Source organism: Lagopus leucura, unplaced genomic scaffold (genome assembly GCF_019238085.1).
Source record: "Lagopus leucura isolate 7727_CA_CO unplaced genomic scaffold, USGS_WTPT01 Super-Scaffold_100002, whole genome shotgun sequence".
Classification (NCBI taxonomy): domain Eukaryota; kingdom Metazoa; phylum Chordata; class Aves; order Galliformes; family Phasianidae; genus Lagopus; species Lagopus leucura.
In genome coordinates, this window is record NW_024962263.1 from 87,573,703 (window position 1) to 87,587,202 (window position 13,500).

The window sequence follows — 13,500 nt, forward strand, 5'->3', positions numbered from 1 at the left end:
AGAAAACTAAGCAAGGTTCATCTTTGTGAAGTATGACCCTTCTTTTATAATGTTCAGTCATTTCCACTTATGTCAGATTATATTATTTCACTGAGGAAAATATTGTATTCAGATGGTTTTCTGCTCTTGGAATTTTTGAGGTAAAGACAGATAAATTGAAGTAAGGAAAGATGGCAACAGATTCAGCTGTGCCAAAAAAGAAAGCCTGATACCTTTGATGAATAATTCACCTTAGTAAATATTGTCTCTGTACTTTAACTTACAGGATACCCTGCAGAAAACTGTAAGCGTTGTTATGGAGGAATAAACAAGAACTGTAGAAAATAAGGCAGTGGGGGCACACTGTCAGGTGAGTTTGACAACCCATAATATGGCTGTGCTATTTTAATATCAGGAAAAATGGAACATGGAAAACAAACACAGACTATTGGGCACTGCTTGTACTACAGTCATTTCTTTCTGTGCCACCAGCTGTGCATAGAATCCTCCTTGGCCCTGGGAGTACAGTACAGTACAGGCTGCCTGCTCTCATGCTAGATGTTGCCACACGACGTCCCCATGCAAATCAGGGAGTTTGATGCAGTAAGCTGCAGTTACTTATTTACAGGAGGTTATGTGTCCTTTTTCAGTCAGGTGTAATGTAGCAATATGTATCTAACTGCTATATTTGGCGTGTTGGGCAATATTTAAATATAGCCCTTTTATAGTGATGTAGAAGTACACCTGAAAGTACCTGATATGTCTAGCTATGCAAATGTTGGAACTTTGTTCTCTGTCTGCTGCACTTTCAACTCTCTGTGGACCCTTGGATGCAAATAAAGCAATACAGGCTTAGTTAACTATAGAATCAAAGACAAATGTTGTTTAGAAGGGAGGACCACTGGAAGTTACTGGTCTCATTGCTCAAAACAGCAATAACTTCAAATCTAGATTAGGTTGCTCTGCTCCTTATTTAGCCAAGTTTCAAAAATCTCTAAGCAAGGAGGTTACATTGCCTCCCTGGGGAACTTGGGTTATTGTTTAATCTCTGTCATGATGAAAACTTTTTTCCTTATATTCAAGCAGAACGTCTTGCTGCAACTTTTGGCTGTTGCCTCCCATCCTGCCATTGTTTGCCTCTCAACAAGCCTGTGTTGCTTGTCTTTATAACCTTTCTTCAGGTAAGTTCAGTTAGATCTCTTCTTAGCCTTCTTTTCTGGCAGCTGAGCCTTTCTGTCTTACAACCTCTGTCTCCATAGGGGCATTTCACAAGCTTGCTGACATTGTCCTTCATCCCATGGACAGCATTAGCAATAAAGATGTTAAGTATTACTAGCTGCAATATCCAATGCTGATGAATGCTACTCATGACCAGATTCAGATTTCATGCTGGTCACTGCAACCCTTTGAACTCAGTGGTTCAGCCAATTTTCAGCTTGAGGTCCACCTATGTAGTCCATATCTCTACAGCTTGGCTTCAAGGATTCTTTGGGAGACTATCAAAGCCTTGCAAGAATGTAATGTAATCATAGAATCACAGAATGGCCAGGGTTGGAAGGGACCTCAAGGATCTTCAAGCTCCAACCCCCTGCCACATGCAGGGTTACCAATCTCCCCATTTAATACCAGAGCAGGCTGCCCAGGGCCCCATCCAACCTGGCCTTGAACACCTCCAGGGATGAGGCAGCCACAGCCTCTTTGGGCACCTACTTCTTCCACTTCCTACACAAAGGAAAGGGAAGGCAATTCGGTTGGTAAAGCACAATCGCCCTCAATAAACTTTTGCTCACCAATTCTAAGCACCTTCCATCCCTACTGTGCTGATTAATGTCTTTCACAAGGCCGTGCTCCACAGTGATGCTTTGCATGCTAGCAAACCAGGAAGACCAGCATGAAGTGCTGTGATACTAATGTGATCTCATGTTATACATAAACATACTGGCTAACGCCTACAGATAATCTTTGTTTTGTTCTACATTCAACTGCAATAAAGGAGACTTGCTGCCTTATTGTGGTTTTTCTTGATACAATTCTTATCTAGAGATAAAATGAGTTCACCTGGAAGCTATTTATTTCATATGGAAAATGCAATTGTTTGGTTTCTGTTTTAACCCAAATTAATATTCTGTAAAAATGCTGAAGTGTGAATATTTAAAAATGAACAATGTTGTACTTAAACAGTCCCCAAGGCTAGAGAAAATTTGTTTATGCACAGCAAAGTTCATTTTAACTGTGCTATTTTTTCATACTGAGAGATGCAGGGGCAGATATAAATAGATCAAGAGGGAACGTGTTTGGCTTTCAATATGTGTTTCACTAAGTTAGCATTAACTATTGATAAAGGAGTTCACTGTGTTGTGCTTTTGTCAAGCTAGGAACTGCTGATAGACCTTAACAAAGTGGAGCATCCTGAGAGGTTCTTTAGATTTCAGAGACAGAAAGTATTTTCGTTTACAAAAAAAGCAGTTCATAGTTATGAATTAAGGTACCTGTACTTATGTATGTTAGGATTTCGTAGGTTGATGTACACAAGAATTTAGTACACAAAAAATTACCCGAAAGTTTAACATCTGAGTTTCTGTCTCTCTGCACTTTTGACCTCTTCTTTTTTTTCTCACCACTTCTGTAATTCTGAATCTGAGCTTCCTTTACAGCATTCTGGTAAAAAGACAAATGTTATGAAATTTTAATGCTTCTATTAAAAAAAAAATTGTTAAACTACCAAGACCACTGGCTGTCTGAGACTGCGCCAGATGGTAAATAACTAGAACAATAAACATCATGTTAAGCAAGTCAGTTTTGAGGGACATGTTATACGTTCCATGTAAACAAAACACTGCTAAAACTGACCCTGTAGTGATTAGATTGAGGAAGAAGCTCTGCTGTAGCCTCAGGAACATCTCACAATATCTGCAATGCAAAATATTTCTAGTATTCAGGGCACTCATGATAGTCCAGTTCTTTTGCCAGGACAAGGTAATGTTATTATATGTGATAAAGCTCAAAGCTGGCTTTTTTTCCTTCAAGAATTTTCAACAGATCTTTTTTGAGTAGAAAACTGAAATTATGACCAGTCTATTTAAGAGAAATATAGAGATGATGAGGAATAAATGTTGCACTGACACCAAAAGCTGTTTCCTTGGGGCTCAGTTACCCTGTCACAAAACGAACAATTTGTGTTGAACTGAAAGATCACTGACTGTAAAATTGGCTGAGGATATTCCCTGTTTGGTTTACTGGAATTCTAGCATTTTGTTTCCTTTATATAAAGAATTCTTAACCTTCTTGCTGTATTTGTATACAGAGAATCACTGAGAATGACAGTATCATGTAGGTTGGAAGGAGGTTTCTAGCCCAAACTCCAGCTCAAAGCAGGGTTAGCTGTCAGGTCAGATCCATTTGCTTGTGGCTCAATTCCGTCTTTTCTTGAAAACCTCCAGAGATGGACATGGCACATCTTTAGGCCCTTGTTCCAGTGCTTAACTGTTCTGAGAATGAAAAGTAGTTTCCTCAGGCACCTTCAGTACTTTCCTGATTTCAGTGTATGGCCTCTGTTGCTGCATTTCCTGTTGTGCACCTCAGTTAAGAGCCTGGCTGTCTCATTGATGACCTCCCTGGAGGTCCCAGGCCTGCTATTACTTCCCTTCAACCCAACTCTTCCCTAGCCCTGTTCTTGTAGCCTCCCCTCTCAAAGTCTCCAGCCCCGACCATCTTGGCAAGTCTGCTGAATTTGTTACAGTTTACCAATGTCTACCAGTCTTGCACTCCACATTACCCACAGCCCTCTGCTTTTATTAAGTTGGGGGATTACAGTGAGGCTGATGAGATTTTACTTGCCTCATTATCACTCTGTCACTCCCTGGTGGGGCACAAATATTAAGTCAGACAGCATTGCTGCACAAGTGTCTGGTATGGCACTCTTCCCTCCCTACCATATCCTACTCTCATTTAGTGTAGCTTGGTTTACCTTTATGTTTCAAAGGAGACGACAGACATTAAGGTAATTAATTACAACCATTATACAGTCTGAAAAGCATTCTGTATATAACATACTAAATCAGATATTCTTGCAGGTTAAAAGATTGCTATTGACAGTTCTGGGGTCTGTCCATACTTCACACTGTAGTGCAGGGGGGTGTTCAAGGAAAGACTGGATGTTGTGTTGAGGGACATGGTTTAGTAGGAGCTATTGGGAATAGGTGAACGGTTGGACTGGGTGATCTTTTAGGTCTTTTCCAACCTTGGTGATTCTATGATTCTATGATTCTATGCAGTGTCAAAGTACTAGCTCAGGTACTGTAAGAGCCTTCCCAGGGAAAAATGATAGACACCACTTTCTCCTTTTTTTAGCACTTGCACTAGCTTATTCAGAGGTGGTGGTGAAACACTACAAATCAAAGAACACTGAACGTTAAGGGGTGTGTTTCCCTACAAAAGTTTAAATTAGGAGCAGATCTTCACAGCTGGAGAACTGTGAGGAAACAGCAGATGATAGCTGACTTCTTTAATAGATGAGTAGGTACAATTAGTGGAGAGTACAAATCTGGAGGTACTTTGTCAAAGCTGATCCTGAGGTAGCATATTTCTAATGTCAGTGAAACTTATCTATGAACTGTTAAAGGTACATGTGGTAAATCGTAGTTAATGTTGTAATGAATTTTCTTTTGTACCATAAACAGTGGTAGCACAAACCAGACAAACTAAGTAAAAAGGAAAGAAGATGCAAATGGAGCAGTTAATACATGCTGAGATGCCTGTGCTGCCCTCCTCTCTCCTTGATGCCTTTCTGCTGAACCCAGTGTGCTCCCACAGAATAATATTGAGCTCAGAGTCACTGTACTCAGTTGGAGAAAACAATAAAGAGGTTTTTGTAGCAATATTAAGAATGGGAATAAATATCTGAAACCCTGAGAAAGACATCTCAAGACTGTGCAGGACCCTTGGTTGAAAGTAATAATTCAATTTGCATAGTCAGTTACCAAGTGGTTGCATGGTTGCTAATATAGGTGTAAATTTGCATTGCCTGGCAATGAAAGAAATGACACAATGCACCAATAAAACACATCCATGGAATTCTTCTGCTTCATTCCTTCTGGAAGAAGGAATACGAAGCAGAGATACGCTGAAGTCGGAAAGGATATTACAACCTGACCTCTCTGAGTTTTGTTTAAATAAATGCTTTCATCTACCCAAGAATTTGTACTAAGATTTTACAACCTAAGTGTTTAAACACTTGAGATGCTGTGTTTTTTCATGGATCTCTAGACTGCAAAGAGTTAGTATGACGCACTTTAGAACAGCATACTTCATGCCATACTTTTCTTTGCCTAGAGCACATAGTTTTTACCAGACAGAATAAAGACTTAAATAAAGACCTGTGCATTAACATGGGCACAGAAATGGGTGTTCTTGTGGTCCAGTTAGTGGAAGGAAGCAGTGGTCTGAGTTTTAGTACTCAATGAAAGAAAGATATGGCTGTGCAACAATGATACAGGCGTGCAATCATCTGAACTGTAAGTGAAAGAGAAGACAGTGAACTGAGCATCGTATGAATAAACCTGCAGAATACAAACAACGTCTATATTAATTTTCAAAAGGAAATTCCTTTAGTCCTCATATAAATCATGGTGAAACCGTAAAAGCTTGTGGGCAATAGGGAGTGACTCATTGTGTATAAAGCAGCTCAAAAAGAAAGCAGAGTCCCTTCAGTTGTTTCTCTGCTGCGTGGGCAGCCCCGATTGGGAACCTTCTGAGATGAAAACACCCCACAGACTGCCATCAGCCCTGTGGTTACAGCTCGTCGAAACTATGACGCGTTACGTAAACGTGACACTATTAATGCCAGTCACATACTACTGCTGAGTCACCTGAAGCAAACAGGAGGAGGACAGCACCTCTTATCAAAGCACTAGGCCATGACTTCACCCGCTTTTCAGAGGCACTGGGGCAAGCTTGAGGCACCTCAGCCTTGTCGTGCCATCAGACCCTCCGGGAAACTGGCTTAAGCTTCCTTTTGGGAAGAAAAATGGCTTTTCCGGGGACTCTCCCGGTGGAGAAGAGGTGCGAAGAACGCGACCTTCGCAGCGAGATGGGGAAATACCTCAGCGCCTCAGAGCGGCGGGCGACCGGCGGTGAGGTCCCGCCCTCACCCTGCCCGCCAGGTCACCGCTTATGGCTCTGATTGGTCACAGTCAAGAGCGACAGGAAGGAAAGCCAATCAAAACGCGAATTGCCTAAGGGAGAGAGGCGGGCTCTCAGAGCCGGGTGAGGCAGCGCTCCTCCCCCTCCCCACCGAGGCGGCCGACTGGGAGGAGCAGAGAGGCCCTGAGGAGCGGCGCTGCCGGAGGATTGCCGTGTCCCGTCCGCTCTGCCTCGCTGTGCCATGGAGGATGCGCTGCCTTCGGGCCTGTTGGAGGTCTGCTTGCTGGTCGGCGTGCCCAGGGAGCAGTTGAGGACTCAGCTGCAGGTGAGGGGGGTCGGTGGGTGCCGGACTCGGTTGTCTATGGGGCTGCTCCTGTCTGCGTGGCTCTCCTGGAGGTTTAACTCGGGCTTGGACGAAATCAGCCGCTCTCCCACCCCCCTGGCTCGGCTTCTTTCCACCGATCAGCAAAACTGCTGCTTTGCCTCGGTGTTGTCATTGCATGCGGCAGAAATTCTTTAAAAACAGTTGTTTTGGTAAGAGAGTATCAACAAAGTAGGGGTTATTCCATAGCAGTGTTAAGCAATGACACTTTTTGGATGTATGTGAAGAACACAATGGGTTTCTGTAAGCTGGAGCAGCAGGATGTTTCGATGGTGTGTGTCCTTCACAGATTAACATCCCATTTTACATATTCTGAATTATAGGGGAGTAAAGCACCACTAGGAGAACACGAGGGTGTAAATCCCTGCATGGAGATTAAGCTTGGAGTCACAAGTGCTCTGATTTCTTACAACCTGTTCTATTCAGGCACAGCAGAAGTTGCTAGCTTGTGTTCTGCTTTGAGTATTTGGTTTATAACTTGTTGCTCACCTGTTGTTTCCCATGTGACTTAACAGTTCGACTCTCTTCCTGATTTTGCTTTGTTAAAATGTGCTGGTGGCAGTGTCTGATACTGTCCTGCTGAGGGAGAGGCTGTGATGCTGGCACATGCTGAAAGCCAGAACTTCTGCTCCCACGGATCTCTGCTGTCTGCCTTGAACTTGACTTTGTGTGGTCTAATAGCATTAGATAAAAAAGTCTTTCTTGTTACTCACTTACTCAGAAGACAGCTTTGTAAATGTTGGCTTCTTAAGTGATATTGGTTACAGTGAGGTTCAAATTCCAGGACCTCATTCACGCATACATTGATATTGGGGAAGTAGATGTGCCATAAATCTTATCACCAGACTTTTGTAACTGGCATGTACGTGTTGTTTTGGTATTTGTTTGAGAAGTAAACTTAGAATGGGTGAATTTCTTTTTTCAGTCCACTGACATGCAGTCAGTGTGATCTCATTGCTTCCAAGAAAACCTGTAGAACAATACATAGGAAATTGGATTAAAAAAAAATAATAAATGGAGCCATTCAATTGCTTCGCTTACGCCACAGGTTTTGAATCCTCTGTTTGCTCAAAATACAGAATGCAGTGTCAGAAAGGAAAGTAGTCTCTCTGGGTATTAATATTACTATAGTAACATCTCTTCAAGCTGTTGAACTGCAGGGATTTCAGTTGCTGTCTGGGGGAAAGTTTGTAGGGTTATTCCACTTCCTCTTCTTTCCACAGTGCTATCTATGTGAGGAAATGATAGGATATGTTTTGTGTAATTACAGTGAATGCAGAAAGAAGAGAACTGATTGACAAAGATGATTGAAAAAGAGAACTTTACTGTGAAGTGCTGGGCTCAGGTGGTATTTGCAGGTGTAACCTTCAAATCTTGGTCTTGAAAGTGCGTTTATGCAGTTATTTTATTGCAGTACGGGGTTATAAAGTAATAAAATCAGTGGGAGCATGATAGTTAAACCACTCCCAAAGTAAGAGAAGCTTTGTATTATTGACCTGTCGACAGTGGAGATTCCGGGAACAACGATAAAATTTTGTACTGGAGCTCTAAAGCTGAAGTTTCTGTGCTGTCATCTATTGATCCTCCTTACTGGCAATGTGGTTGTCACTATGAGGCTTCAGTTTGAAGAGATCAAAGACAGCTTTTCAAATACATATGACATTTTTTGTGTTGGCAGTGTGTATTTTGTAGGGCTGAGATGTACAATAATGAAGATCATAGAGCCGACTTCTTTTCCCCAAGTCATTGTCAGATGTAAAGCTGGGTTTTGTTATGACAAATGTGACACGTGAGCAGTCTGCAAGATGTCTGGCATCTTCCAGTTGCCTCAGTTGTTGATTTGTGTATCTGCCTACCACTCCCAGTGATACAGATGTTGCTCTGACAATGGCTGTGTTATGCTTTCCGGCTATCTTAATTCAGGCATAGCCCCCAAGCCCTACCGTCCAGCCCCCGGCCCCCCCCCCTTTTTTTTTTTTTTTTTTTGCCTTTTTCTGTAATAGCCCTCTGGAAATGAGGTGTCTTGTGCAAGAAGCCATATATTATCAAGTTGATTATTAGTCAGTGATGTGCTCTTGTGGCAGTGAAAGCTGAGCATGTAATGGCTTGCATTATCAGAGCCATAGCAAGCAGGTTGAAGGTAAATGCTGGCCATTGTCATCGTCATAATTCAGCACAGAGGTAGATATCTGTTTGGAATATATCCCAGCTTTGTAGAGCTCAATAAAGGCAACTGCTTACCAACAGAAGTAGATGTCTGAATTTTATGAGAGCTGGAGCGCAAGTGATGAAAATTTGCTTCTTAATGGATTTCTGAGACTCTCAGAATTGTAGGTGCTGGAAGGGACCTCTAGAGATCATCTTGTCCAATCCCCTGTCAAAGCGGGCTCCTTAGACCAGGTGATGTCTGGATAAGATCCAGAGCAGCCTGATCTATCTTTACTTGTTGCTTTGAGTAAAAGTTTCTACTCCAGAGGACCCTTCCAAACTAACTCTTCTAAAGCTTCGTGACTTTCCCTGCCCAGCTTTTCTGTAAAGAAGCCAGTTCTTTCATGACATTTGGGATGCAATGAACTTCTTCAGTGATAGAAAGAGGAAAATGAGATCAAGGAGGTATCACGTGGCTGATATTACACTCTGTTCTGTGATTTCAACATTCTACTTCTCGTGTTTAGAATAGTGGTCACTAAAAAAAAGACTGTTTCTTCTCTATGTCATATATGGTACTATTTTCACAGGAGTAGAAGTCATCTTAATGAGGAATCTTGCAGAGTTATAGGAAAGAAAAGGCATTAGTCTTTGTAATAAACTAGGTATGCTGTGGGGCATTTGGTAGTGAAAAACACCAGTCAGTAGAGTGCTCCAAAACAAAGGAGTGACGGTAGGAGAAGAGAGTAAGAAATGAATAGTAGGAGAACGTCAGTATTGTTCTGTTGCTGCCTATCCACTCCCTCTGAACTGAGAGGGTAAGAAAATATGACTCTGACCACGGACATTAATAAGAGCTGATGTGAATGCTGGTGGGTAGGTCACTGGGTCAGTGACAGCACTGACACAGCTGTTCTGTGAATGAAACCTGGTGTCTATTGCCTCTCTTGCAGTCTCAGACATCCAGGACTACTGTGTCAGAAACTGTGACACTGTGAGGCCGTTAAATTTCTGGCTGTCATCCAATATTTTGTAGCACAGAGATGCCTTCAGTGCAAGTCAGGGATTCCTTGTCAAAGCAACTTTGTATGAAAAACTCTGTGGGGCAGATCTGCCGTGTTGAGATAGATTGCTACTGCTGAAGTAGGTGTGTGTTTCCCTGGCATAACAGCCATAGGGCTAAGCTTTAATTCTGAATTTCCATCTGTAAAATTCTGCAGCATGTTTTTTGAGGCTCATCATGTTGGATTTATCTCTGTTCAGAGTTTTTTCACTTGGAGTGGGTGTGAATTGCCAACTAGAACAATGAAGTTCTTAGCTTGGCAGGTATGGCACTCAGTATTCCAGTTTGTAGCATGCTCCTTTAAGTCATTAGTATATCTTTTAGTCTCCCAGTTATACTATTCTACAATACTGTGGAGCTTAAGATACGTACTAATATGTCATGAAGGTAAGTATTCCTTCTCATTTTTGCTGTGATGCTTCAAATGTGAAGAAGACTGATGGTGCACCGTTGTAGATTAACCCAGCAGGCAGCTAAGCACCACAGAGCTGTTTGCTCACTGCCCCAGTGGAATGGGTGTGAGGCAGGTAGAAAAAAAGGTAAAACTCATGGGTTGAGATAAAGATAATTCAATAGGATGAAAAGGGAAGGGAAAATAATGATGGCAGAAGAATACACAAAGCAGTTGATGCATAGTGCAGTTGCTAACCACCTGTTGACTGATGCCCAGCCAGTCCCTGAGCATCAGCTGCATTACTGTCCAAATCTCCTCACTGTTATTGCTGAGCCTGACACCATATGCTATGGGATGTGCTTTTGGCCACGCTTGCTCACCCGTCCTGGTTCTGTCCCCTCCCAACGCCTTGTGCACTCCATCTCCTTGCTGGAACAGCACTGTGAGAAGCTGAGATGCCCTTGGCACTGTGTAAACACTGCTCAGCAGTAACTAAAACATCAGTGTGCTGACAACATTACTTTGATCCTAAAGCCATGACGCAGCACCGTACAGTATGAGGAAGAAAATTAACTGTACCTCAGCTGAATCCAGGACATGGACTCAGCTGCTCAAACCTATAAGCCAAAACCTTGATGAAAGAAGATTTGCTTTAGTGAAACAAAAGAACTTGCCTTTGTAAGTATTTTAAGAAGTGGGGAAAATAATGAAAGATGTCATTATTGGTACTCAAGGAATATTTTAAATAAGTGGTAGTGCTGCATGTTAAAAGTTAGAAGTTGCCTGTGTACTTCGTTTATCAGTTGGCAATGAGTTGAACATGGAACAGCTTCTCGACCACAGCGAGGCTTGCCTTTCCTGTTTCCAAATATCCGTTCACTGAACAGAGCTTTCACTTTGCTGTTTTGGTTGTGCAGAAGGAATTAAAATTACCATGAAATGATTGAAAATGTAACTACTTGTATCTGTAATATGGTCAAGAATACAAAAAGTGCTCCCAGGTTTTCCCTAAAATTGAACAAAGACTTACCTAGGGAGTTCAGCTCCACTTCTTTTTTGTTTGCTTTTATTTACTTGCTGCCTGTTTTCTCTTAGCAAATTTTTATTTTAAATACAGCTTATGCTTATTCTAAATGCTTGGAAGGAGAAAATAACTTACTTAGGATTTGTTCCTTTTCTTATGCAAAGGGATTTATTGATAAGGTATGTTTTGAATGTTGAAGAATGATTTATTGCCAATTAAAAATGAGCTGTGTACTCCCCTTGCATTAACTTATTTAAATCAAGAAACTAAATGAAAGATGAGTTATCAAGAGAAAGTGTATTATGAAAGCACAATTTTAGAAGAAGAGAGAAAATAGAGCTAAAAATGCTTCAAAAGAAAACAACCTAGGGGGATAAGGGTCAGTTTATTTTTTTGTTACTATTTCTTTTTTAAAGGACGCTCAAAGAAAACCCAGAAGTCTTCTTCCCCTGGATCCAGAAGTTCTTTCTGTGTTTGTGCCTCCGTTTATCAGCAGAGATGATACTCACTTGACTAACACAGGTGGTAACAACTTCAACAGAGGTAAACGCCGGTCTTTCCGAAAAAAGAAAGAGAGACCAAAGTTGGAAAATGCCAGGACTCTCAATGGGGATCAGAAAGCACCTGGCACTGAAGATGTTACAGTTCCAAAGGACATCGATCTCATTGGTTTGCCACAGCTGTGCTTCCCAGGTACTGCAGTCTTCCCGCTTCTAAATGAGAACTGTTTTAATATTTGTTGATCCATTATAAAAGCATCTTTACGAATAAATAAATGGGTCTGCTTGTGAGCAAGTCGGTGTTGAGAGCAGCTGTGATGTGCAGGGCTGTTCAGTGTGAGCAGATCCATCAGTGCTGGTTGTTGCAGCAGTTCCAAGAGGGGGAGACCAGAAATCCCTTTCTATTGTTGGTAAATCCTGGTTTAAATGAACATATATTTTCTCTTTAACTTTTTTTTTTGTTTGTTTGTCTTAAACGACTGAGAACTTTTCATTTCACTTTTCATTGGCTCTTAAGATATCCATGAAGTCATGACTATTTCCTCTAGGCTTAATTGCAACAATTTTAACAGGCATATTGGAATTGCAGACCTTGCAAATATCTTGGAGGGGAAAAAAAGTGAACAAAACTCATCTGTTGTATTTTGCCATTTAAAATGCAAAATAGCTATGTAATATCTTTGCTCCTTCAGTACTGTGTGGCTTACAACCTTTCTAATAACTGTTAAATAAAATGCAATATGTGCATTCTAAACACTTCAAACGAGACATTTCTCTTGAAATTAGGTAGAAATGAGCAGTATTTGTTATCAGTAATCATTTTTCAAGCAGTTGCAAATATGTGTATAGACTATTAAAAAAAAAAAAAAAATTCTGTCTTCATTGCAGGAGGACTTTATATGACTTCAGAACCAAGAGAGGACCACATTCACTTCCTGGTCTTCACAGATGTCTGTGGTAACAGAACATATGGTGTTGTTGCACAGTACTATCAGCCAATGCAAGTATGTTTTTTAACTCATGCTCTTATTGAAATATATTAAGAGATAAACACTTTGAAAGTAATGGCAGGTGTGTTTTTGAAATTTAGTTATCTGATAATTTTTGTTAGTAGGAATCAGAACAAATCAAATTTTATAATGGTGTTGTCATTTAATTCAATGCTGTTCTAATGTAAATCTCTGAAGAAACTGTTATGATTTCAATTAGGAGTTCTGAATATTTAAATGAAGTCTTTTCCCTCAGGCATGTTTTGTGTGTGTGTGTACTCTGTGTTCTTTATAAACATCTTCTCTCCTAAGATTCATTTAAAAAGTGTGTTGCAGTGTTGTAGGCTGACATTTTTCTGAAGAGCTCAAGGGAGATAGACATCCAAATCCCTTTAAAATTTGAGGGAATTGGGGTATCAACTCTCTTGGGTTCTTAAGAAAATGCCAGCCATAAATTCCTGATTAACATAAACACATTAATCTGTAGTTTCTTTGTAGGATGGCTGTATTGCCTCCAATGGACAGGCCCAATGGGAATCTGTGCGGGCAGGGAAGAAGCCTGGCTGTTTTGTACCGCTTGCTATTTGTGTTATATCCAGATATCCATATTTTAATGCCCTCAAGGATTGTCTCTCATGGTAAGACTTGCTATCCTGTTTGTCTCTACTGGAAATAATTATGCAGGTCTTAATGTATTAATATGTGAGTTTGCATGATACTAAAACAGCTGTTAGTTTTAAGTTATGAGTTGTAGGGGAGTGGAAAAGAAGAAATGTAAAGTGAATGTTACTTGGATATAAGGAAGACAGACTGCAATTCTGTCATGCTGGTATAAATCATCACACTATTTATTTATTTTTAACTAAATAATCCAAGTTAT

The 13,500-nt window shown here is 40.9% G+C and overlaps 1 protein-coding gene across 1 annotated transcript in view; it reads left to right on the forward strand.

Moving 5' to 3' along the window:
* The first annotated feature begins 6,289 nt into the window (after positions 1-6,289).
* Positions 6,290-13,500, forward strand: part of DENND3 (DENN domain containing 3) — a 38,696-nt gene continuing 31,485 nt past the window's right edge. The window contains exons 1-4 of the mRNA XM_042869854.1: positions 6,290-6,445; positions 11,548-11,824; positions 12,520-12,635; positions 13,119-13,258. Of these exons, the coding sequence (XP_042725788.1) occupies positions 6,362-6,445; positions 11,548-11,824; positions 12,520-12,635; positions 13,119-13,258 (617 nt within the window). The 5' untranslated portion in view covers positions 6,290-6,361. The remainder of the gene's footprint in view (positions 6,446-11,547; positions 11,825-12,519; positions 12,636-13,118; positions 13,259-13,500) is intronic.